This window comes from Carassius gibelio, chromosome B7 (genome assembly GCF_023724105.1).
Source record: "Carassius gibelio isolate Cgi1373 ecotype wild population from Czech Republic chromosome B7, carGib1.2-hapl.c, whole genome shotgun sequence".
Taxonomy (NCBI): domain Eukaryota; kingdom Metazoa; phylum Chordata; class Actinopteri; order Cypriniformes; family Cyprinidae; genus Carassius; species Carassius gibelio.
This window is the reverse complement of record NC_068402.1, coordinates 16,308,243-16,332,225: the sequence shown is the minus strand read 5'-3', so window position 1 is coordinate 16,332,225 and position 23,983 is coordinate 16,308,243. Positions and strand designations below refer to the sequence as shown.

The 23,983-nt window shown below is 38.8% G+C and overlaps 1 protein-coding gene across 23 annotated transcripts in view; it reads left to right on the top strand.

Moving 5' to 3' along the window:
- Nucleotides 1-23,983, top strand: part of LOC127961456 (MAP kinase-activating death domain protein) — a 65,765-nt gene that overhangs the window by 16,979 nt on the left and 24,803 nt on the right. For 13 of the 23 annotated variants that reach the window (XM_052560568.1, XM_052560564.1, XM_052560561.1 and 10 more), the window contains exons 2-17: nt 458-670; nt 1,558-1,835; nt 2,330-2,645; nt 9,847-10,156; nt 14,764-14,895; nt 14,979-15,092; nt 15,217-15,297; nt 16,822-16,878; nt 18,496-18,668; nt 19,614-19,849; nt 20,559-20,718; nt 21,280-21,383; nt 21,487-21,683; nt 21,775-22,028; nt 22,142-22,281; nt 22,548-22,646. In XM_052560568.1, coding sequence (XP_052416528.1) covers nt 612-670; nt 1,558-1,835; nt 2,330-2,645; nt 9,847-10,156; nt 14,764-14,895; nt 14,979-15,092; nt 15,217-15,297; nt 16,822-16,878; nt 18,496-18,668; nt 19,614-19,849; nt 20,559-20,718; nt 21,280-21,383; nt 21,487-21,683; nt 21,775-22,028; nt 22,142-22,281; nt 22,548-22,646 — 2,710 coding nt within the window. In that variant the 5' untranslated portion in view covers nt 458-611. The remainder of the gene's footprint in view (nt 1-457; nt 671-1,557; nt 1,836-2,329; nt 2,646-9,846; nt 10,157-14,763; nt 14,896-14,978; nt 15,093-15,216; nt 15,298-16,821; nt 16,879-18,495; nt 18,669-19,613; nt 19,850-20,558; nt 20,719-21,279; nt 21,384-21,486; nt 21,684-21,774; nt 22,029-22,141; nt 22,282-22,547; nt 22,647-23,983) is intronic. The other 10 variants (XM_052560570.1, XM_052560571.1, XM_052560574.1 and 7 more) reach the window with 1 other exon arrangement.

Here is a 23,983-nt window from a genome sequence, read left to right as displayed (position 1 = left end):
TTCATTCTGATTGGATATTGTTTCGTTTCACGTGATAATCTCCAGAGCGTGCGCGCGTTTGTCCTCGGGGTTCCTCCCACACATCAGAATTTCTGTTTTTCATGGATTGAGAACCATCAAGATAATCAGGACAGAGCTAGGATTGTCGGAAGGGGGGAAATTAGCCCAAAATCAACCCGATTATCTTTTGGTGTGTACCCAAAATTCATTGCTGAAGAAGACACACATCCTCCTTACAAAACTTCCCTCTTTGAGGATGCCATTGTAATATTGCAAATATAAAAATAACAACTGAAAACTTCTTATTGAGATCCCCAATTGAGATTGCGTTGGGTCCCGTGGGTCCCCAATATATTTTTTGCAGGTCTCTACTTTGTGGTAGTGCAGAAGGTTTAATTTCACTGCAGAGCATTTGCTTTGTGATGGATTACTTCTATTTGCTGTTACTCTTTCACAGGCCCCATTCCTACACACCATATACTGCAATGACTGGCCGCTGCCTGCCTCGATCATCCAACTCCTAGTTCTGCTGCACCTGATTGGACGACTGCCTGCCTGAGAGCTGATGGTTGCTACAGTTGCCATGACTTAGAGACACTCCTGATACAGAGATGGAGAAAAAGAAACTGTGTCCCCGCCTCCTGGACTACCTGGTGGTAGTTGGAGCAAGGTAAGGGAGATTGTTGAATGGTATGTGGGCGTGCTTGTGTCTATAGGGCTCAGACATAGGTTCTATAGGTGCTTAAGTAAATTGTTGTCAGGAGAATTGAATCACTGATTGTGTGTTTTGTTTGTATGTGACCTGTGCAGGTGTATTCATTCCAAGCATCCAGCCTCAGGTGTACGCTGTCAGTTAATGTTAAATGGGATTGTATGTTATCATGATGAAGTCTGGAGTAGTGTTGACAACAGATCACAATACAATGAATAACAAAAGCTGGATCTTGGGAAATATGTGGAGCAGCCCTTCTAAAACTTTGGGGTTCCCCACTCCCATAACCCTTTGTTTTCCAAACTGGTGTTTGTAAGGGAGCTGCAAGGAGTTTGTGAAATTGTTATAGAAATACTGAACTGAACTATTAAACCAGTTAAATCTTGAATTATAGACCATTTATAATTAGAACGAGGTCATTTAGTAAATAATAGAAACATTCCAGAAGTGAGAATACAAAGATGTTGTAAAATTATTTTCATTTCATGGCTAAGCTGAATTTTCTACAGCCATCATTCCAGTCTTAAGTGTCACATTAATCTTAATATCAATGTTGAAAACAGTTGTGCTGCTTAATAGTTTTGTAGAAACCTACAAACATTTTCAGGATTCTGTGATGAATAAAAATATTAATATAACAGCATTTATTTGAAATATAAATCTATTGTGAACAAAAGTATAGTTAATGTAGTTAATAAAAGTATTAGTTAAAAAAAAAAAACATTCCCCAAACTTTTGAACAGTAGTGTATATATATAATATGCATAAAAGAACAGGCGCTGGGGCTGAGAAAAGCCAGAGATCTGTCTTCCTGTCTCTCACTACAGTCTTTTTCTCTTAACCAGGCAACCCAGCAGTGATAGCGTGGCACAAACACCTCAGCTGCTGAGGCGCTATCCACTGGAGGACCACAATGACTTCCCTCTGCCCCCTGACGTCGTCTTCTTCTGCCAGCCTGAGGGCTGCTTGAGCATCCGCCAGCGCCGGGTCAGTCTTCGTGACGACACCTCTTTCGTCTTCACTCTTACCGACAAAGACTCAGGTATTACTCGCTACGGAATCTGCCTCAACTTTTACCGCTCTTTCCAGAAGGGCCACCACCGCCCACGATCTGAAGGAAAAGGTGAGAGGTCATTTTGGAGCAGTTATATGTTGCAGAACCATTTTCACGTATAACATGTAATATCACGGAATTCGCAAACAATGTTGATGAATGCATCAAAAGTATTGTGATATGCAGTAGTGTCTGTGAACAGTAATCTGCAAAAAGACTGCTGTTTAATTATGAAGTCTTGATATTCTGCATGTGTCTGTTAATGTAGTAAATTTAAATGGTATTTTAAAAGAGTTAAAGTTTAAGTTAAAGTTGTTTGCATTTAACTGATTACCACTGCTTTTGAAAATAAATGTGTATTAAATCATAAAAACTGAATTAAATTTATATATATATATAATTTATTTATTTATTTATTTATTTTTTCATTGAGCAATAGATTATTTAAATATTAAAGTTTTATTAATAACGTCGGTTAGACATCTGTTCTGATTATTAAAGTTTTATTGAAATTGAATACTTATGGCTGTAATAATTTCTCCTTAATATTTTTTTTTATACAGGAGAAAAGGCTCCTCATACAGAGGAGAAATCGGACCCTTCCACATTGACTCTTCCAGGGGAATCTGCGCTGCCCCCTGCAGGAGATGGGACTTTGCCACCAGGCGAGCCAGGCAGCAGTGGAAAGTCTCCACGATCCAAACGCAGTGGTCGACTGACACCACAGAACCGGAACAGCACGTTAACCTCTCTGTGCATTCTGAGCCACTACCCCTTCTTTTCTACATTCAGAGAGTGTCTGTACATCCTCAAGCGCATGGTGGACTGCTGTAGCCAGCGGCTCAACCAGAGACCCGCTGCTGCCAAGTCCACACAGCGGTGAGAACAGCCTTCTTTTTGCTTTTCTGTGAAGTATGCACATATGTAATGTTCCCTGAGATTCAGCAAGATAATACTTGTGCAGGGAAGTGATGCCTAATGACTGCAATGTATTGCAATATCTTACAGTAGACGTGTAAGCGTCAAACACTGTGGTGCTGCCAGAAGATGCTAACTGGCAACATTCTGCCTCTCTGTTTACAAATGCTGCTAGTATCTCCATTTTTATTTCTTGCTTTGAGTTAATTCACACACATACAAAAAAAATTGTATTCTAGTGATGCAATGAATTATTATTATTTTTAAATCGGAAAAAAAATGCAAACTGCTTCGAAATCCAAAATCTTTTTTTTTTAAATTACTGTCAATATTAAATAGGGTACAAAAATAGTTTAAATATTTCTACTGTTATTTTTATTGTTAATATATGCTGACACTAAATAGTCAGTGATAATCAATGCAATACTGATCAATGTATATTCGATGCAAATGTAAGCTATTTGCATATGCATTCAAATTTTGAGTTTAATATGTTTATTTCTCTAGTCATTATTGAGATTGATGCATGGTCATATTTGCTGCCCATGTGGAATTTTGTTTGTGCATCTCGTCACCCATCATGTGCATATTTCCTAAATCAAGATAACATCATATGGAGTTTACATTGAAACATAAACAGTCATATAAGTCATATAAGTCATACACTGAAGAAAATAAAACATCTCTGATCTCACTCATCATCATACATGCTTTCAAACCTGGCATGTCTTGATATATGTGAGAGAACTGATTCAAATGTTTGTGGTGATATTACACTGAAACAAACAAATAGCTATTGACATCTTGCAACATGAATATGAGTAGACAATGAGGATATTCTAATTTTGGGGGTGTATTAGGTCTTTAAATATGTTACTCTGTCAATGCCAAGAGGGTTTGACATTGTTAGTGTCGTGGCTGTGATTAAATTGACAAGTGACAAGGTGCTGATGATTTTATAAAAGGAAGTCACAAGTGGAAGGATGTGTGATGGTGCTTGTGACTTAGAGAGAACGACGAGCGAGAAGGAAGTAGTGTGAAGAAGCGATTACATGTGACAGGGTCTGGGATAGTGTGAAGGAGAGAAGGGTTGTGCAAGTGGCCTTGCAGTGCGGTGCTCCACACAGGAGAGCTTTTAAGATCTTCTTCACATATCACAATGGTAACGGTTACTACATCCTTCAGTGTATATTGGTAAACAGTCTGTACGATAGCACTCTGTTGCAGATCAATAAGCATTGAGTAGAAAGTATTTTTTCTCTGTGATTTCCTCAGCCGAGTCTATTCTTGCGTAACCTAGCAACCACATCCACCATGAGCCACAGTTGCATTTGCAGGCCTCAATTTGTTTGCAGCTGAATTGCCCTGCCAAGCCCCTTTTATTTGCTTGAAGTGTGGAGAATAATTTATCCAGCATAGCAGCTTGTGTCGAGTGTTCAGATCTGCAGTAGTTCACATATTCCATGTAGATGCTATGTTGCTCATTCAGCTGGATTTCAGTCGTCTCCATTTCAAACTGAACTGCTAGATTTACTTTGCTAGGTGTTAGTCCATAGTTAGTAGTTGGTGTTAGTCCATAATTAGCTAGTTAAACATTGTGTAGACTAGAGTGTAGAGCTTTTTGTAGAGATGAGGAGGTGATACTATGAATAAAAATGTACTTTGGCTTGCTCATTTAAATGTTTTTCTTTTTATTCATAAAGGAATAGTTGACCTCAAAATGTAAATGTTTGGGTCATCCAAAATGTAGATGCATTCGTTTCTTCATTGGAACAGATTTGGAGAAATGTAGCATTTCTTTACTTGCTGATCATTGGATCCTCTGCAGTGAATGGGTGCCATCAGAATGAGAGTTCAAACAGCTGCTAAAAAAAAAATCACACTAATCCACAGGCAATACAACTCCAGTCCATTAAATGTGTTTTGTTTACAATAAATAAATCCATCAATAAAACATTTTTAACTTCAAACTGATGAGTCCATTATGCTTTTTTCCTGTTGTCTACAAAGATCAAAATCCACCGACAAATATGTTTAAAACAGTTTTAGACATGTTATTACTTGTAAACGGTGCTTCATCTGTGTGGATTTTTCTTTTGATTTAGTCTAGATTACTTTTTCATTGGAGAAAGCAATTTTATGGATTATGGACTTGAGCCAGTCTAAAGTTGAAAAAGTCTTGATTGATAGTTTTTTTTTTTTTTCAAACATGCAGCTTGTGGATTATTGTGATGTTTTAGTCAGCTGTTTAAACTCTCATTCTGATGGCACCCATTCACTGCAGAGGATCCATTGGTAATGGTAATGGATTGCAACAAGTTTTTGGGTAAACTATTACTTTAAAGGGTCAAAAATGAAAATTATGTCATTATTAACTCACCCTTATGCTGTTCCAAACATATAAGGCCTCCTTTTATCTTCGGAACACAGTTTAAGATATTTTAGATTTAGTCTGAGAGCTCTCAGTCCCTCCATTGAAGCTGTGTGTACGGTATACTGTCCATGTCCAGAAAGGTAAGAAAAACATCATCAAAGTAGTCCATGTGACATCAGAGGGTCCGTTGGAATTTTTTGAAGCATCGAAAATACATTTTGGTCCAAAAATAGCAAAAACGACGACTTTATTCAGCATTGTCTTCTCTTCCGTGTCTATTGTGAGAAAGAGTTCATATCAAAGCAGTCTGGATATCCGGTTTGCGAACGAATCATTCAGTTCACCAAATCGAACTGAATCGTTTTAAACGGTTCGCATCTCTAATACGCATAAATCCACAAATGACTTAAGATGTTAACTTTTTTTAATGTGGCTGACACTCCCTCTGAGTTCAAACAAACCAATATCCCGGAGTAATGCATGCACTCAAACAGTACACTGACTGAACTGTTGTGAAGATGAACACCGAGCCGAGCCAGATAACGAACAATAGACTGACTCGTTCACGAGTGAAGAACCGGTTGCATCGGTGTTCGGATCACCAGTAGTTCTTTCGGACAGTTCGATTCAATAAACCGGTTGAAGAAAACGGTTCACCTGTTCTTTTGGGCTCGACGTAATGGTGTCATTGGTGATGATTGCCCTGGATTCAAGCCTTCGGTTTACCCGCGCCCATAACACTAGCACAGAATCAGTTCAGAATCAATCACCAAAAGAATCAGTTCAGTTCAGACGCACTGTGTGTCGGTCTGCTTCACGCTGAATCACACATGCGCAGTATCATCGGCTCCTCGGTTCACGAATCGGACGCGTCTGACAGAAACGGTTCTTGACTCGTGAACGAGTCAATGTTTTGTTTGTTATCTGGCTCGGCTCGGTGTTCATTTTCACAGCAGTTCAGTCAATGTACTGTTTGAGTGCATGCATTACTCCGGGATATTGGTTTGTTTGAACTTAGAGTGTCAGCCACATTAAAAAAGTTAACAGCTTAAGTCATTTGTGGATTAATGCGTATTAGAGATGCATACCGTTTAAAACGATTCAGTTCGATTTGGTGAAATGAATGATTCGTTCGCGAACCGGATATCCAGACTGCTTTGATTTGAACTCTTTCTCACACAGACACGGAAGAGAAAACAATGCTGAATAAAGTCGTCGTTTTTGCTATTTTTTGGACCAAAATGTATTTTCGATGCTTCAAAAAATTCCAATGGACCCTCTGGTGTCACATGGACTACTTTGATGATGTTTTTCTTACCGTATACCGTACACACAGCTTCAATGGAGGGACTGAGAGCTCTCGGACTAAATCTAAAATATCTTAAACTGTGTTCCGAAGATAAAAGGAGGTCTTACATGTTTGGAACAGCATAAGGGTGAGTTATTAATGACATAATTTTCATTTTTGGACGAACTAACCCTTTAATGTACTGATACAGAATCGGAGTGTCCCTGTGTTTAAACTCCTTTTGATCATGCAGTCAACATAAAGCATGAATTTGTTTATATTCATAGAACGAGTCAAACTTCGCTTTTAGCTGTTGTAAATATTAATAAACTTTGGCTTGCCAACAATAAACAGCCTTCAATTTGGCTAATGGACTGTTATTTGATCAACGTATTCTTTTGTCATGCTTAAGTACACTCTAAATTATTGTTTTAATTAGTGCGCCTACCTACTTGGCAGCCTCAAACATATGACCTTATGTCACATTACATTGAAAATTTCAAATATAAATGACTCAGATAAAATGAGATAATGTTCCGTGTGTTTATGTGCCTTTTCAGTGAATGTGTCTTTTAAAGGCCATTTCTGACTCAGTCATCTTGTTCTCGCAGTACTGCAGTGACCTTGGCTTTACCCACATTTGTGGTCTTTCAATATGCACAACTCAACCTTGTAATGATAAACCATCATGCGTCATACTGCTCTCAGCTGGGCTATTCTGTGGGAGAATAACCATATGTCAGTAGACTGGCCTAATGGACAAACCAGAAATCAGTTTTCACTTAAACCACTACAGCAACTAAGTTTCACATTTGATGTCCACATTTAATGAAACGCAGGACACCCATGGTCATGGATAGCCAGGAAGTTTGAGGAAATTGTGGTTTCCAGGATTAAAGAATATACACAGTAAATATATTCATAATTCAAAACAGTTCTATTTCAAGTGAATGCTGTACTTTTGAACTTTCTATTAATGAAAAAGAATCCTAAAAATGTTTTATCACTCAATACAAATGCACAGTGGTTTTTAACACGTAACACGTTTTAAAACTTAAAAATCTTACCAATCCTCAAACTTTTGAAGAGTAGTGCATGTTTCAGTTTATTTTTTTGTAGATTTTGGAAGACAGGAAGGAATATAAAAGCATGGAACTTCAGATGCAGGAATCCTGAATACCATAAACTATTTTGCATATTATAATATTAGATTAGCATCATCACTTTTCATTGCGCAGCTGTGGTTGGCTAGACTAGAGAGTCGATATTCTTTAGCACTTGTGTCCCTAAACAGGCCTGTGTTAATATGCAACAATTTAACTACATGTATGCAGCAACAGCACAATTAATGAAGATGTCTCAGTGGGTTTGCCGATACAAATTGATTGATTGATTGTAGAAGGAAAAAGACAGGTAGAGTGCGAGAGAACAAAACACTTTAAGAGCTGGAGCGAGTGCGTGGAGCTGGTGGAGACAGGCTGGATGACAGATTGAGGCCACTGACTGTTCTCAGAGAGCAGCTGAGAGAAGTGGGAGTTCTCAGATGAACCAGTTATGACTTACTGCAGCACCTCTACTCAGCCCACACAGCCATAGTCTGGCCTGTCTGGATCTTAGATGCTAAGCTTGTATATTTCAGCTCCAGTGAATTGATATGAACTGTTATGTAGGCCAAAATGATCGACTTGAAAAGCCTTGACAAAATTAAACCATTATTATAAGCAAAATGAAAATAATTTGTGGTCTTCATTGATTATTGCAAGTTACTTCAATGCTATTAACTCTTTTGACTTGAAGCCCCACCATTTTCCAACACAATATTTAAAATACAAACTGAAATATTTAATGTTAAATAGTTTTAAGCCGTCCTGCTACCTCCTTGCTAAGCCCTCCTGGTTTTGAGAACCACTACTGTAATGCATTCATGGCAAGAAATCATTATGATTTATGCTGATATTATCCAAAACCCCTTTTTGACTAGGGAGCATCTAAAGTTTCTGAGGGCACTGTACTATTTTTTTAGAACTGGTTTGGACATTATACTTGATACCAGTGATTCTCTGTTGAGTTATACTGAGAGTATTATTGAGAATAAAGCTGATTCTGATTCTGATTCTGTGAAAATATTCCCCAGACAATTACAGAATTGCCACCAGCTCCTTGAATGATTGAAAAGGCAAGATGGATCCATGGATTTGTGATGTTTATTTCTGACCTTACCAATCTTGTACGGTCCAATTTCCCAGACAAACTAGAGATTGCTGTATGTGAAAATCCCAGAAGATTAGCTGGCTCTTGAGATACTCAGACCACTCTGTTATTATCATCCTATGGTTAAAGTCATGTGTAGAAAACATTCCTTCATAGAGTTTTCATAGAGTAAGGACACAATTTGTACACTTTGTACACCACACTATACTGTAAAACACACATCATATATGTGACCCTGGACCACGAAATCAGTCTTAAGTCTCTTGGGTACATTTTTAGCAATAGCCAAAAAAACATTGTATGGGTCAAAAATATAATTTTTTTCTTTTATGCCAAAAATCATTAAGATATTGAGTTAAGATCATGTTCCATGAAGATATTTTGTAAATTTCCTACCGTAAGTATGTCAAAACTTAATTTTTCATTAGTAATATGCATTGCTAAGAACTTAATTTGGACAACTTTAAAGGTGATTTTCTCAATAATTTGATTTTTTTGCCCTCTTGGATTCCTGATTTTCAAATAGTATAATATTTTATAATAGTATAATACAAATAATATTTTCAAATCTTGGTCAAATATTGCCCTATCCTAACTAATCATACATCAATGGAAAGATCATTTATACAGCTTTCAGATTCACAAGATGCTTAAGACTGATTTTTGTGGTCCAGGGTCACATATATAATTATTAAATTAAAGCATAGTATTTTGATTTGATAGTTTTATTTTGACTAACCGTGCAGCAATATTTTCTTCCTCATTCTAATGTTTGGTTTGCATAATTCAGCCAGTTGAACATAAGGTAATTATGCATTGATTTGCTGATGCAAGAATGACCGATTAGATATTTGCATTAAGAATGAGAATATATGGTAATGCAAACAGTAAGTGACCACTTTTGTGTATGTTATGCTGTAGTCTAGTGCTTGTAAAGCTTTTGAACCGTGTGCCTGGTCACTGCTGTGCCGTTTTGCTTCATGTGATTAGTAGTTTAATCCTGAACAGTAGAAGCCAGCTGCCACTGTTTTTGTGCTATTTCTGTTTTCTGTGTAGATGCTAGAATAAATCATTTAGACTAAGGCAATACCTGAATGTACTGGACAGTTAAAAAACTAGTTAATGAACAATTAAATGTTAAATAATTTCAAGGAATGAAACAGAACCGAAGAGCAGCATGAACAAAGACAAAACAATGGAAAGAGAGCTTGTCATACTTGTTCCTTTGAACCCGAACCCTGACCTTATCAAAAACTTTAAATGTGTATTTGTGTATTTCTCTCCCTCAGGGACACAATGTGGCGTGTGTTCACAGGGGCTCTCTCCGTCGAGGAAAAGGAAAAGGGCAGTCAGGTGCTTCAGGACCTGAGGGAGATCGAGTCATGGGTGTATCGGCTGCTGCGCTCCCCTGTGCCTGTTGCTGGTCAGCGACGTGTTGATGTGGAAGTGCTCCCCCATGACCTGCAGCCTGCCCTGACCTTTGCCCTTCCAGACCCTTCCCGCTTCAGCATTGTAGACTTCCCCCTCCACCTGCCCCTGGAGCTGCTGGGAGTTGATGCTTGTCTGCAGGTCCTGGCCTGCATTCTGCTGGAGCACAAGGTATGGATGGCCAGAGGAACACAACCAAATCTCTATCAGATGACAGAGACCCATAGATTACTATAATTGTGTACTGTTTTTATGGTACACCAACTTATGTCAAAGAACATGGTGCCACCACAGTTAATCTACAGAAATACAATATGCATCTGTATCATAATGCATCTGTGATGTGGTGATGCTTACATTTACCTCACTGTATAAGGATGCATTATATACCAGTACCATATGAGACCCTGGACCACAAAACCTTTTTTGAAACTGTGATTTTATTGATGTATAGTTTTTTTAGGATAGGATAATATTTGGCCGAGATATTTGAAACCATTTGAAAGTCTGGAATCTAAGAGTGCAAAAAAAATCAAAATGTTGATTAAAATCTCCTTTAAAGTTGTCCAAATGAAGTCCTTAGCAATACATGTTACTAATCAAAAATTAAGTTTTGATATATTTTCAGTAGGAAATTTACAGAATATCTTTATGGAACATGATCTTTACTTAATAATCTAATGATTTTCGGCATAAAAGAAAAATTGATAATTTTGATACAATGCATTGTTGGCTATTGCTACAAATATACCTGTGCTACATATGAATGGCTTTGTGCTCCAGGGTCATGTATCAGTTATTGGACAATTTAATTAAAGGGATAGTTCACCCAAAAATGAAAATTCTGGCTGCTGGTTTCTTGGGTCAACATAATCACACGCATGCTCCTCTCGTGAATGTGTTGAAGACTGACATTAAAGAGAAGAAATTGTTGAAGAGTGCTGTATTCAAGCATGTTAACATAAAGTTAAGTGAAAGGAAAAAGTGTTGAAGAAAAAGATGCACAACCAACCGAGAGAACCGCAGCCTTATGAGGATTGTCAAGCAAACTAGATTCAAGAATTTTAAAAAGCATCACAAGGAATGGACTGAGGCTGGGTTCAAGCCATACAGACGTATCAAGGAATTTGGCTACAGTTGTACAGTCGTATTCCTCTTGTTAAGCCACTACTGAACTACAGACAACGTCAGAGGCGTCTTACCTGGGCTAAGGAGAAGAAGAACTGGACTAGAGGTCAACCGATATATCGCTCGGCCGATATATCGGGCCGATATTTGTCATTTTTTAATATATCGGCATCGGCCGATATCCGTGTTTAGTAGCGCCGATTTAAAGTCAGGCACGTCTGCAGGCAGCCCTGTGTTATTGGCGCGGTGGAAACAAGGGGCAAGGAACTCTACCGGAAGTTGAAGTCGGGTGGGGGCTGCCATCTTTTAGCAGAAGGCGTTTAAAGACTCCGTTTGTCCATTATTTATTTCTAAAGATACACGACAATGTATAAAGGGCTCCATTACCTTCTATGTTACATTATGGCCCCGTATAAACAGTTTTTGTAAAAAATAGGCTAACGATTGCGTCATAACCACTCGGCTCTCTGTCGCATTACCGTACAGACAGGTGGAGAAGCTCGCAGGCAATTAACTTAATATGGCGTACTGGTGTTACATTTTAAAATACTATACAAAATAATTAATCAGAATACTTACTCCTGCTCACTCACGACAAAGAACTCCCCGCTCAAGCTCGCCGTCTCTGCAAGATTAACGATGGCAGTTTGCACGCACAGCTACTAGAAGATTTACATCTGTCAGACAGGTTGCTGACGTCGTCAAGCTTCGTTTGAGTCTGCGCATCAGAAACGGAAGTGCTAAAAAACGTTAAAACTGGGCTTCATTTGTCTCAATTGAGTTCCAATGGGGTCGCTGTGTCCATTTCTTTTACTGTCTATGGGTGGAAAGTGCTGCTGCTGCCACTGCATGTGAAGCACCCAAAGCCAAAACTTTTGGAAGATTCAACAACAGACCTGGGAGATAAAGGTAGTCAGATAATTTCACTCTGTAAATGAAGTGGATAAGTTGGCAGCTCTCACAAACACTGCAGCGTGATTGAGGGCTCCGTAACTCCGCCCCGCTCACAGACAGCACCGCGCTTGGAGAGACAGCTGTCCTGGAGCTGCCCAAAATGGTGAATAGCATTTGTTCGGAAGCATGGTTTGATGCAGACAATAACCAGTTTTCCATCCAACTCATTTGTATTTAGGGATGTCAACATTTGATAATTTCCGTGATCGATCGTCGTTTAAATTAACGATCAAGTGATAACCTTAATTCTGCAAAATGCGTCTGCAGCGGTATTATTATTATTATGTGCAAAAGCCACTTGAAAAAAAGCTTTCTCACACGAATTAAATGGGTTTTAGTCTGAATAAAATGCTAGTAGCAGGACTGTAAAATGAATAAATGTGATTATGATCATTTGATAAAATGAAGAGAGCGCGCCATACGTTTAAGATTATTTTAATGTTGACCGTTTCCCGTCAAGGAGACCGCTGAATGCGCCTCTTTAAATGGTATCGTGGTGCTCGTTTTTCATGTATTTTAAAACGCAGTGTTTTCAAATGACACTATAGTAGTGGTGGAACGGATCATCACTGATCATCAATATCTTCGGTTCGGCACAAACGTTACCCGCGGATTGAATTATGAAAAAAAAAAAAAAAAAAAAAAAGTTGCGCATGTTCAGTCCACACTCAGCGGTCATGCGAGCGAAGGAACGGAGGAGCTTGAACGCCCCGCGCATTTTGGCTTCCCTGTCAGTTATAATGATGAAGGAAAGAGGTCAGAGTGAAAAGATTGTGCCAGATCTTTATGAACAGGAGAAGAAAAAAGTTGTGGATGAACTATCCCGAGCATCCTCTGTTGCGCTCAGGGGATTGAGAGCTATGTGACGATAACTGCTCACTTCATCAAAGCAGACTGAGAGATGAGAAGTCGGGGTATTATGTTATAAAGAAGATATTATGCCATGTGCACTAAGTTGATTTCATATATTTTAATTTAATAATTTAATGTTAATAAAAAAAAAGACAAAACGTATGTTTATTTGTCTTGGCCTTTTTTGTTTTTGCTTGATCCGAAAAAATGATCCGATCCATACGAGGACGAGCGAGCGCGGGTTTGACTAGATGTATTTGGAGGTTATTGCTCACGTCTCGTTCTGCACATATCCAAATGTTTCCATATTCGCAGTGTATCTGAATGTTAAACTATAATATATATATATTTAATGTAAACTATAGACGGAACAAATCATCCTCTTCACATGAGCAAAAACGTCCTTGGCATAACACCAGGGAGGACCGGTATACGGTGTATTTAAACTGACCAGTGTAACCTTTTAAATGTTTGGTTGACTGGACTTTATTTTAATAATGAGCAGACTGTTATGTAAGTTTGAAATTAGAATGCACTTTAGCTGTTCTGTATCATTTATACCAAACACAAATGTTGCTGGTTGCTAGTGTTTGCAGCACTACTGTTATTTACTTATTATATATATATATATATATATATATATATATATATATATATAATTATATATATTACCTGTTTTATATATTTAATACTTGGTCAGTTTATTGATTTGTTTGGTTAACTTTGGACACATTTTTTATTTTAATACCGTGCAGTGCACTAAATTAAGATTCGAGAGATGGTTCAAGTCAGTGCTCAATAAATGATGATAAGTTTAGAAAGGTTGTGCATCCACTTATTATTAGTGTGACATTTTAGCATGCAAATCAAGGTGAAAACTCCAAGATATCGGCCCTAAAAATCGGCAGCACATATCGGCCATCGGCTGACCCTGACCTCTAAACATCGGCATCGGCTATAGAAAAACCCATATCGGTTGATCTCTAAACTGGACTGTTGACTAGTGGTCCAAATCTTCTTTTCAGATGAGAGCAAGTTTTGTAATTCATTTGGAAACCAAGTTCCTACAGTCTGGAGGAAGGGTGGAGAAGCTTATAGCCCAAGTTGCTTGAAGTCCAGTGTTAAGTTTCCACAGTCTGTGATGATTCGCGGTGAAATGTCATCTGCTTGTGTTGGTTTATTGTGTTTTTTGAAAAACAAAGTCACTGCCTTGTTTACCAAGAAATCTTGGAGCACTTCATGCTTCCTTCTGCTGACCAGCAGGATTTGGCACCTGACCACACTCCCAAAAGCACCAGAAGTTGGTTAAATGACCATGGTGTTGGTGTGTTTGACTGGCCAGCAAACTCACCAGATCTGAACCCCACAGATAATCTACACCTGAGAATCTATGGGCTATTGTCAAGAGGAAAATGAGAAACAAGAGACCAAACAATGCAGATGAGCTGAAGGCCACTGTCAAAGAAACCTGGGCTTCCATAACGCCTCAGCAGTGCCACAAACTGATCACCTCCATGCCACGCTGAATTGAAGCAGTAATTAAAAAGGAACCAAAAGGAACCATTACTAAGTATTGAGTACATGTACAGTAAATGAACATACTTTTCGGAGGGCCAACAATTCACAAGATTTTTTTTTAAAGAACCAAAGACCTGCACTGCTTCAGTCTGTGTGCATTGAATTTATTTAATACACAATTTGAGTTGAATTACTGAAATAAATGAACTTTTCCACAACATTCTAATTTATTGTGATGCACCTGTATGTATAGATTTTATAATTTGATCATGATCATTTTGTGTCCAGTGACCGGGAGACTTACTCTCACCCTCTGCTGTGTGTAGGTGGTATTGCAGTCTCGGGATTATAACGCTCTCTCAATGAGCGTCATGGCATTTGTTGCAATGATTTACCCCCTTGAGTACATGTTTCCTGTCATTCCACTGTTGCCCACCTGCATGGCCTCCGCAGAACAGGTACCACAATGTCTTTTTTGACCAGTTGGTGTACAAACAATGAAGCTCTCTTGATTTGTCACACACATATCTTATTTTTCTAGCTCCTGCTAGCACCTACTCCATATGTCATTGGTGTGCCTGCCAGTTTCTTCCTGTACAAGTCTGATTTTAAGATGCCTGATGACGTTTGGTTAGTGGATCTGGACTGCAATAAGGTATATCAATCTGTAACTACCCAGACAGGGGCTTGTGGATTCTACCATTCTGTAAAGCCTTTAACAATGAATTATGTATATACTATAGTGGTCTTATGTTGCTTCTATATCTTTATCAATGTAGGTCATTGCTCCAAGCAACGCAGAATTTCTCCCTCCCCTTCCTGAACCTGAGGCCTCTGAGCTGAAGAAACATTTAAAGCAGGTAAGCGAACCAGATGGTCCTTTTTCTCTGAGGAGCCCTACCATTAGCTCTGAATAGGAATTGGATACTAACTGGATTCTAGAAGAAATGCATAGTAATTATATTGTCTTCTAACAGCTGCTGTAAACATGGCCAAGTCTAATTGCATTTAAACCAAGGAGATGGCTGGCAATGCAAAGAGATTTTTTAAACCCTGTCATTTGAAATTAAATACAGATATTAAATTTGAAATTTTCTGATGTTTCTGGGGTTTATGTTGACGGATTCATATTTTATATGATCACATATGTATTGTAATCACTGTATATTCTCCCCTTTTTTTGTTCCAGCTCTTGGAGGTAATAAGTTTTGAGTTTCCCTATCTATAGAATCAATAATGGTTCTAGTTCTCTCGCTTAACCCTTTACAATCCCACATAGTCCCTTATCTAGAGTTTCTGACCTGATTCTGGCACCTCTGAGCTTAATCAAACCCCATTCATATAAACCGTGTGTTGTCATTAATCATTGTCATATACTGACCAACTCTGTCCTTCCTCATTTCTTTTTAATAGAGATGCATTTAATTTGGTCACAGTCTGTTGTTTTTGTTTTTGCTGGTCTGCAACAGAATTTCTCAGCCAAATTGATTTACCTTTTTTTTTCATCTTGCATCCAACATAATTATCATGCTGTCATTGTAATAAGTCAAGCCAAAATAGTCAATACACTGAATCATCAGTTGTGTCTCACAGACCATGAGTCATGAATCTTCATTCACCATTATGAATCATCATGAGTCAGGTTCTCATCTTCAGATCATTATTGTTCGAAAAGCTGATTTAGATTGAAGGTCATCTTTTTCAGTGGTCTATAGATGTTAATTATTGCCCTATCATTCATGAACCACACAAAGTAGCTCAAGAGCTCTATGAGCCAATATGGAAATCATACTTTTCTTGTGACTGTCATTCAGTTCTGTTTCTCACTCAGTTTAGCTTTAGATTTTAAGTAAATGTTATGTAACATCCTTACTGTCAAAATGAAATCAACATTTACTCTGTTCATTCCTTAATGCACATTCATAGGAACAAAATGTCATAATATATCTCAATAGAATGTCATTTCTTTTTGGGTAACCAAAAATAACAACTTGTTTCACTTTTTGTTTGTTGAAAATCCTGTTTCACTCTAAAAAGCATCACATTAAAATGTGAGGTTGAGGATGTCATTTTATGTTGACTAGCACCTACCAAACAATGTTTGCAGTCAAATTTTGAGATTTGTACACATTCTTCAATGGCAAGTTTGTGTGAGATCTGCTTCCCTTTCCAACTGATAACCCACTGATTTTCCTGAGATCGGTGTGTTTTATGTCCTGTGTGCACTCATACTGTCCAGTTCATGGTGTGTTGTGTCTTCGCTCTGTGTGATTTCTCCCCATCCTTGAATTGTCTCCACTCATGTTTGGTCACATGATTTCCCAATCTTTCTCAGTAACAGGCAGTCATGTGACATTTCCTCCATGTTTTCTTGTGTCCTTCAGTGTCTGGTAAGATTGACTGTGATAACCCAAAAGCAGATCTTCGCCTGTGATTCCAAGGTTCACAAATCTTTGCATTTTGACTGTGCACGGAAAAATAATCTCTCCCCACTTCATTAACACCTGTAGCCCTACACTCTCTGTATACTTAACAAATACTGAAGCCATACACATACTTTTTTATTCCACACACACTTGTGACTCTGTTTGCCTCCATTGCCCCTAAATCTTTGCACTCTTCCCTCCCTGCAATGAAGGCCCTACATAGCCCATTTTAACTCATAGCACTATGTTTGGCTTGAGCATGTTTCATTGCAACATCTCACTTACATTATGCTCATAACCCAAAGCAAAAAATCATCGTAAGCAGCTGGAGGAGATTATGTGATTGGTTTGGTGCCGGCCAAATGGCGTGGCGAGACCAGGGTCTGATGGAATGCCAGCTGAGAGGCATTGAGTGAGCAATGGCAGAATTCCCAGAGTGCTTTGTTAATGGCTCTATGTGACGCACCCTTCCCTCTAACATTTTGACTATTAAATCTTTGATGCAACACCGTCGGTTCAGGCAATAGCGTTCTCTTATTCCCATGTTACTTTTTCTGTATTTTAAAGGGATAGTTACCCAGAAATGAAAATTCTGTCATCGGCTACTCACCCTTATATTGTTCCACATCCATAAGACATCCATCGCTTCTCTTCGAAAAACAAATGACATTCGAAGACATTTGTAATGGAAGCTGAGAGATTTATTTCCCTCCACTGAAAGTCCATTTGTGATCCAGGACCACAAAATAAGGGTCAGGTTTTTGAAACTGAGATTTTTACATCATCTGAAAGCTGATTGGTAAATATTTGGCCGAGATACAGCTATTTGAAAGTCTGAGGATGCAAAAAAATTAAACATTGATAAAATCTCCTTTAAAGTTGTCCAAATGAAGTCCTAAGCAATGCATATTACAAATCAAAAATTAAGTTTTGATAAATTTATAGTAGGAAATGTACAAAATATCTTCATGGAGCATGATCTTTACTTAATATCCTAATGATTTTTGGCATAAAAGAAAAATCAATAATTTTGACCCATACAGTGTTGGCTATTGCTACAAATATACCTGTGCTACTTATGTCCAAGGTCACATTTGACCAAAACATTGACAATAAAGACATTGTACTGTAAATGTAATCCATGTTAATCTTCAAAAGAGACATAATGACTTTATATGATGAACAGATTTATATTAGATTTATTTATATGATTCATCTATCAACACTGACATAGATCTCATTAAATATCATAAACCAAAGCTCAAATGTACTTGTTTACTGTGCGTGAACCAATTAGTGTTTGTTCACGGTTGAGCTTCAGCTTACCATAAACCAAAATCAAGGCATGTAAATTCTGACAGAATTAAAATTTTTGGGTGAACTATCCCCTAAATCTAATCACACGCAATATTGTATAAATAAAAATAGTGACTATAATTTTACCTTTGCAATTCATTCGATTTTTAGACAAGTAACTGTAAGCCTCCAGTGTGAGACATGATTGCCTGAGGCGATAGTGCTCTTACATCAGTCTCTCCTGTCAGGATTCATTGTTAAATTGATCTCTCTTGTATCCATCTTCCTCCTCCACTTCTCTCTCTCTTGCTCTGTGTCATCGACTCCTCTGTGCAGGCTCTGGCTAGCATGAGTCTAAACACACAGCCTATTCTAAACCTGGAGAAGTTTCAGGATGGACAAGAGATGTCTTTATTGCCCCCTGGTCGTGACAAAGCCTCCCCTTCCTCCACTGAGTTCAACCCACTCATCTATGGCAATGATGTGGACTCGGTTGATGTTGCCACAAGGTATGATAACATATAGCATACTGTATCTAACTGTATCAAATGTGACATGAATTAGTGGCTGGTAGAGTTGCAAGATTAATAGAACATGATTTCGGTGTAATTTGAAGTACCAGATGGAGCTAAAAATTATGCTTCTTTCTGAACATATGGAAGACCTCGTCATAATGTTTGCTTGTAGGCTTCCATGAGTTTCTAAACAATCAATGGGTCTCATTCAACGTGTAAACATGCAGATTTGTGTGTGATATCTGCATACAATTGCTTTCATGAAAAAACGAAAATGTATTAATAAAAAAAAAACTTCCTAAATTGTTTGGGCATGTTTAATGCACATTTCTGTCCTTGGGTGTGCTGTCCCTCATTTGTTTTCCGTGAGCGGTTGTCCTGTATGTATAAATATAAATAGTCCACACAATAATTAGCAAATAAGACCTGCTGTATTTTTTAGTGGTCCAGAAAACACAATATTTGAACCAAGCCTAAAAAAGATACTAATATTTGTACCATTTCGCCATATAAGGGGAAGTCGTGGCCTAATGGTTAGAGCGTCGGACTCCCAATCGAAGGGTTGTGAGTTCTACTCTCGGGCCGGACGGAATTGTGGGTGGGGGTAGTGCATGAACAGCTCTCTCTCCACCTTCAATACCACGACTTAGGTGCCCTTGAGCAAGGCATCGAACCCCCAACTGCTCCCCGGGCGCCGTAGCATAAATGGCTGCCCACTGCTCCGGGTGTGTGCTCACAGTGTGTGTGTGTGTGTGTGTGTGTTCACTGCTCTGTGTGTGTGCATTTCGGATGGGTTAAATGCAGAGCACAAATTCTGAGTATGGGTCACCATACTTGGCTGAATGTCACTTTCACTTCACTTCACTTCACTTCACTTCACTTCTTCACTTCACTTTCACTATAAAGTACATAATAGAAATGTTTAATTTTTGCCCTTAGGGTGGCGATGGTGAGGTTCTTCAACTCTCCAAATGTGCTGCAAGGGTTCCAGATGCACACTCGCACTCTGCGGCTCTTCCCCCGTCCTGTGGTGGCATTCCAGGCCACGTCTTTCCTGGCCTCTAGGCCGCGGCGGAATGGATTCACCGAAAAGCTCTCCCACACCCAGGCAGTGGAGTACTATGGAGAGTGGGCTCTCAGCCCCACCAACCTGGCTTTCCAAAGGATTCATAACAGTGAGAGACACAGATTCACCTCATCCGTTGTCCTTAAATTGCATTTCTTTAACCCCCCAGATTTGACTGTCACAGTTCGCCCCCTAGTGCATATGTGATGACTTCTCAAATAGTTATCAATTTCAATTTGTGAAGACACTGACAGTAAGAGAATTTAACCTGTTTTTATTGACCATGGTTAGCATAAGTGAATAATGTATGAATAGTTGCCCATAAAAATGATGGCCAACAATTTTAGAAGGGACATATTATGGGTTACTAAAATGCCCGTTCTGGAGAACTATCAGTTGTTTATGAAAATTAGAGATTATAGTTTATTCTCACCTTGTGTAAATAAATCATATCTGTTCAGAAGGTCACACACCATATATTTGCACAAGTTACAGTATTTACATATAATAATGTGGTATATTATTTATATATATATGTGTGTGTGTGTGTGCGTGTGTGTGTGTGTGTGTGTGTGTGTGTGTGTGTACAGTAGATATAGTGCAAAACTAAAATCAAGTCTGACATCTGCAGAGGGTGAGAACTCCACTCAGCCTACTCTTCAGTTGTGACTTCCAGTCTGTATGCTGTTTGTTGCATTTTAAATGCAGCTTTACTCTTACCTGCATGTAGTTTCACTATGAAGAGTGTCCATTATGTTTTTCCCATTTTGTATGTAGCCAGTAATTATACTGTGTGTGTGTGTGTGTGTGTGTTTCAGATGTGTATGACCCCTCTCTAATAGGCGATAAGCCTAAGTGGTATGCCCACCAGTTACAGCCAGTATTCTACCGTGTGTACGATGGGAACTCTCATCTGGCAGAGGCGCTGAGTGGACCCCTGCAGGATGAGACCAATGATTCAGACCCAACAGATGACAGGTTAAAAAACACCCAATACACACTCATCCCTGCATACTTTGTACTCACTAACACGCATACAGTAGACCTTTATTCACGTTTACCTAAACTCATTCTTTTTTTACATATACATACACGAAAGTATGGATTATAATTTTATTTTTTCAAGAATTGAGATGATTAAATAATTTTATTCAGCAAGCATATGTTTTCAGCTGTTTAGAAATGAAAGTAAAGAAGACTGTTAGTAGTGTAGTGTTACAGAAGTTTTCTATTGAAAAAAAAGCTGTTATTGTGAACTTTCTGTAGGTCAAAGAATCCTGTTTTCAACATTTATTATTAGTTATTAAACCCTGGGGTAATGGCTGCTGAAAATTCAGTTTTGCCATCATAAAATTACATTTTAAAATAGAAAAGGTTTATTTTTAAACCAAAATAATCTAAAACCATTGCTGTTTGTCACTATTTGTGGTCAAATAAATGAAGGCTTTGTGAGCATAAGACTTCTTCTTTCGAAAAGACTTCTTCTTTTTTTTGTTATTGTCTATTTAAAACTATATTATTTGTTGCTGTTTATTTCAGTGGCAGTGACAGTGAAGCATACGATGACTCCAGCTCTTCCTACTCGTCTCTTGGAGACTTTGTGAATGAGATGATCAAAGGGGAAATACAAGGGGACACACCAAGTTAGCTTCTCCTTTTTTAATCACTTTCCTGACAATAGATTCTTCTTCTTACCTCTTCTCACCAATAATGGCTTCATAATCGTTATGTTTACACTCTTTCTAGATGTTGACACCCTGACCCATGCTGCGCTGGAAGACGTGAATGAGGTAGAGATTCATGACTTCCAAGAGTATAAAGGGGACAACAGTGACCCAGATCCAGAAGGCCCCCTGGAAGCAGCGGACAGCCAGCCACTGCGCTCCAGCTCCAGCACGACGGCTAGTTCCAGCCCCAGTACAGTCATACAGGGAGTCAACCATGTCAGTCCCCAAACTACATGTGTACATCTGAAGCTAGAAGTAAGCATAATGAGCTGTGATCTGTAAAGTGTGTGTGTGTTTGTTTGTCTAGGAACAGAAGGAACCTGCTGAAGTGGAGACGGCAGCAGGCATAACCCTCCCTAACTCTGTCCCAGGATTGGGAGCTCCACCTTTTACAAGACCCACCCCTGATCCGGTCCCTGTTGACCCATCCAATAAAAGGCGAGACTATGATAACCCCTATTTTGAGCCCCAGTATGGCTTCCCTTCAGAGGAGGATACTGAAGTAGATGAGCAGGAGGAGAGTTACACACCGCGATTCAACCAGAATCTCAATGGCAACAAGTATGTACTTGGAGATAATCCTACACAAGCACTCAGAATCTATATATCTGCTGCACAGACCAGCTCTCAACATCCTCTCCTTGAATTGTGTGTGTGTGTGTGTGTGTGTTTAGACCGTCTCGTCCATTGAGACCCAGCAGCCTGAAGCTACCGGGTGAATCTGATGGAGAGGGGGACTCCAGAAATAGCTCTCCGAACTCCACCATCTCCAACAACAGCAACGATGGCTTCGGGGGACTCATGTCCTTTGCCAGTGAGTGGCCAGCTTAACATAACCTCTATTCATTCCTTAGTAGCCTATGCTCACGTTGCAAATTTGGACTTAAAAATATAAGTATAAGTATAGGATCAGGACTTTTTTTAAGGATTTAATAAAAAAAGAAAAAAAAAGTAAACAAATTATTTTCATTTAACACTAAAATTGCCCCTTGTGAGATTAATAAAGTTGTTAACTTAAACAGTGTCACCCAGAATTGTGTGTTCCCTGTTGTACGTCTCACTTTAATCGTATGTGTGCAGGTAACCTGTATAAAAACCATGGCACCAGTTTCAGTCTGTCCAGTCTGGCTCTGCCTAATAAAGCTCGAGAGAAGAACACGCCATTCCCCAGCCTCAAAGGTACACACACCCCCCCAGATCTCTCCATGCGACCTTCTCGCTCATCCACTCATTCGCCCCGTCTAATTTTTCCAGTCTAGTCCAGTTATCTTCTATTCTTCTTCTATTTCTTCCTCTCCTTCTCTCCAATTGCTTCCCTCATCTTTCCTTTCCCTGCCTTCTTCTTTTTTTAACTCTGGCTTTACGAAGGCAGTGTGACTAATAGTTGAATCACTCCAATTAGATTGAACTTGTTATAAAACATCCACTGAATTTAAGTAATTTAAGGGTCAAATAAGTAGATGTTAATTCTACTCCAGTAACTCTGTAGTAACACTACATCTGTTTAGTACAGGCACTAGCTTTAGAAAGGCTCAACCTCAGCTGTTTAAAAGCAATATTTCTTCTTCTTAGTTTTCATTGTTCTACTTTTTCTCTTCTTCCTTTATGATTTGTTGCGTTTCTTTTAAAGAATATTTTAATTTTGATTTAACAGAGGACACAGATCAAGGTTTGTGGGAATGTTGCCTGATTTCTTTGCCCCTCCATGTCTTTTATCCAGTGTTGCTGCCCTGAAAGTGCTGAATATCTTGCCTCCTTTTTGCACTGTGAACTGATTCAGTGGAAAATGGTGGTGTAGACATATAGTCACTTTCTAAACTAGCAACCTCAGTTCTTCTATCTGTTATTGTTATTTCTGACTTTATTTTCTGTTTGTTTATGATTTTGGATGATTGTATTGCTCAGACGATGCTGATGACAGTCCCGAGAGTCCTGGTATGTTTCATATCTGTAGCCTGCCCTAATGATGAAACCAGTTGCTGTTTCTAGTAATATAGACCCTTTGAGTCCTGAGAGAATGAGAAATCCTAACTCCTGTCCTTGATGCTTCCTTTTACACCCCTGAATCTCAACTGTAGCACCAAACAGCACTTGTCATGAACTGATAATGTGTGCTATTTCAGGGTTGGAAAAGAAAATCTTGTGGGACAGCAGTTTGGAAGAGGATATATCTGTGCTCACATATATCCACTATGCCTTTCCTCCTCCTATTCTGTGATTGTTAGTAATGAACATAATAATGGTGGCACCTTAATAGACGACAGCCAGTTTGTGGTTGCATTTCAAAACCTTTTTCTTTCTATACTGAAAGGATGTTTCCATAGGAATGGAATGAGATGATTTTTGACTGCCCTTTGTGTTGTGTGCGGTGTGTTTTTCCTTTATTTGTGTGTCATCTCAGTTGGAGACAGATTTGAGGTCTGTTCCAATTCAGTTCCACCTGAAAGATAACAAAACCACGCTGGGAGAAGTGCAGTCTCTCAGTTCATTTCAATCTCTGATCAGCTTCAGAACTG